This window comes from Ceratina calcarata, unplaced genomic scaffold (assembly GCF_001652005.2).
Source record: "Ceratina calcarata isolate Rehan_Ccalc_2016 unplaced genomic scaffold, ASM165200v1 scaffold3239, whole genome shotgun sequence".
Lineage (NCBI taxonomy): Eukaryota > Metazoa > Arthropoda > Insecta > Hymenoptera > Apidae > Ceratina > Ceratina calcarata.
In genome coordinates, this window is record NW_017155071.1 from 1 (window position 1) to 2,903 (window position 2,903).

Consider the following 2,903-nt stretch of genomic DNA (forward strand, 5'->3'; position numbering starts at 1 on the left):
TATATGTATAAAGAGCTCTTACCTGGGTCTTGTATTTGATGAAGTAAACTTCCGGTTTGCTGGGCTGCGTGGGCGTGACAGTGGGCAAAGTGATCTCGGGCGCTTCTTCTGGTTTCTTAACCAAAACGTAGATCAACGTCTTCTGTTCATCCTGTTGAGGAAGAGCAGGGATAGCCGGAGCAGTCGGGGTCGGGGGAGTGGGCGCCTTGATGAAGATGATCTTGTAATGTTTCTGCGCGGGCGCTACAGGCGCGATGGGTCTCGCCGGTCTGTCTTCAGGGGCTTCTGGTGGCGGTACGTGGACGTAGATATGTTTCTGGATCAGAGATCCGCCGCCGAAGCCGCCTCCGAAGCCACCGCCGCCGCCGCCGCCGAAACCGCCTCCGGCACCACCGCCGAAACCGCCTCCAGCGCCACCGCCGAAACCACCTCCGAAGCCACCGCCGCCGCCACCGCCGAAACCACCTCCGATGCCACCGCCGAAGCCACCTCCGAGACCGCCGCCACCGCCTAGGCCGCCACCGATTCCGGTGCCGCCACCACCTCCGGGTGCACCATAGCTGGAGCTTGGCTGAGAGTACGAGTAGCCGGCCTCTGGTCGCGCCATCGCCGAAGCGGCGAGCACCACGATCTAAAAATTGATATATAGGGAATGTAAGAACTGTTTAGAGAATGGAAGTATATAGATAGAATTTGGGAATTAGAAGAATAAGAAAACGGAATAGTGTTGAGTGGAAATAATTTAGAAAGAAGAGATATTGTATAATTAATAATGAAGAAGAAATTCAAAAATTAAGAGAAGCATTGGAAAGTAATTACTATTAAGGATAAATGTAATTAAAAATTGTCAGAATTTATAGAAGCTGGATCCACAGGTAAATCACTGGCAAGAAGAAGAAGAAGACTGAATAAAAAATTGTCAGAAACCATAGAATTTGGATGCACAGACTANAATATAGAGAAGATTTAATTAGATGAGATGGGAAAGTGATTACTGGGAACAATAATTCTAATTAGAAATTGTCTGAAGATACAAAATGTGAATGCTCAGGCGTGAAAGAGTAGTCAAGAAGATATGTAAAAGTAAAGAACACAATTTGATTAAATCAGACTAGAAAGTAATCACTAGTAACAATAGATTTAATTGAAGATTGTCAGAAAATATAAAATCTGGAGGAAGAGATATAGAACAGCAGTGAAGAAGAAATACAAAAATGAAGAAAAGGATTGAAAAGTAATCGTTGGCAACGATAGGTTTAATTAAAAATTGTCAAACAATATAAAATCTGGATGAAGAGATATGGAACAGCAGTGAAGAAGAAGTACAAAAATGAAGAAGAGGATTGAAAAGTAATCGTTGGCAAGGATAAATTTAAATAAAATTGTCAAATAGTATAAAATCTGGATGAAGAGATATAGAACAGCATTGAAGAAGAAATAAAAATTGAAGAAGAGGATTGGATAGCAAATTGAAAATTGTCAGACGACAGAATCTGTACGCACAGACATGGAATAGTAACGAAAAACAAAAACGTAATGCAGGAAGTGGGATTACACGAAATTGGAAAGTAATCGCTGGTGACTTTCATAATCGTTTGTCATCGCGATAATCAGACGCGTCGAACATTGAATTGCATCTGTGCCGGTCATCATCCCCACTGGCATCTACTTTCTCCCGTTCCCTTTCTATGTTCCCCACAGACATCCTCCTTTCCTGTCTCATCTCTACTGTCTCACGTACTACGCATGTACTTTCACACCGAGATAATTTTAACTTAGCATTTGTCTACCCGTCGACAGTTTTCATTGACATCGAAACTACAATCACACCGAGAACTTCTTAAAACAAAAAAAAAAAAAATGAAGAGAATGAAGACCGCACAAGAATAGGAACTCGCGAGATAAACACAGTAACCGATGAATGAAATTTCAGAAATTTTCTATTATATAAATCGGAACGGATCCAACGAAGAGACGAGCGACGCACATGAGCCAGCACCAGACGATGGGAAGAGGACGATAAGAAAGAACGAGAGAGAAAGGAATATTCGACTCACCATGAATGCCCTCATGGTTGCTGCTGTTCCTTGGATTTGAGGACTGATGCTCCGCAGATGCCACGGTGCCCCTTTTATACCGGCCCTGGCCCCACTCGCATCTCGACCCATCACCTATGCTGATGAGACCCACCGGCGAATCTCTTTCTCTCTTTCTCTTCGCCACTGTCACCGAGAACGGTCTCGTTCCTATTTCTTTTTCCTCACGAACTTGACTCGCCGGACACCCCCAAGTTTCAACCTCCCATCGTCCCTGAACTCTGAACCCTTCGAGTATGCTCATTGTCCTCATCGATAGGTACCTTCAATTTTTGATCGAGAACAACCGCTTTCTAAATTCATCTAATACCTTCTGTCGGGAAGGCATTGCCTCAGTAATTCCTGTGTTTTACGTAACGGGTGACGCTATGGTATCTTACAGTTATTACAATTCTTCTAGGGGCTGCTTTTCAATCCTGGAGTTATGAACATATTACATTAACCCTTGCAGGAAGAAAGTAATTAGTGATTTCAATCAAGAGAAAACACCATGGGATCTCCGTATTATGTCCGTCCATAAATCACACACGTATGGTCAAACGAACTTTCATCTAAGCGTTCAGGAAGCATCATCCGTTTACAGGTGAACATTTTCTAAACATTTACGTAAAACGAATTTTTATCAATCTCAGTTAATAGGAAGATAAAACTGAAAATCCATTTTCACTTAGATTGTAAAAAGAAGCATGGAGGAGGAAGAGGAGGATGGTTTCAATGGAAGAATCGACGGTTTTCAATGGGACAAGTGGGATTTCTTTGAATCTGCTGTGGAATGAGAAAGTATGAATTATTGCACAGTATTTAAGG

General features: G+C 42.8%; 1 protein-coding gene across 1 annotated transcript; it reads right to left on the reverse strand.

The window, feature by feature from the left end:
• Positions 1–7: 7 nt before the first annotated feature.
• On the reverse strand, positions 8–2,528 carry LOC108624702 (glycine, alanine and asparagine-rich protein; the record flags this gene model as incomplete). The annotated part of the gene is made up of 2 exons (XM_018024177.2): positions 2,058–2,528; positions 8–631 (listed from the first exon to the last, which is right to left on the reverse strand). Coding segments are annotated over exons 1-2 (735 nt in total), but the record flags the coding sequence as incomplete, so codon positions are not given.
• Between the last annotated feature and the right edge of the window lie 375 nt (positions 2,529–2,903).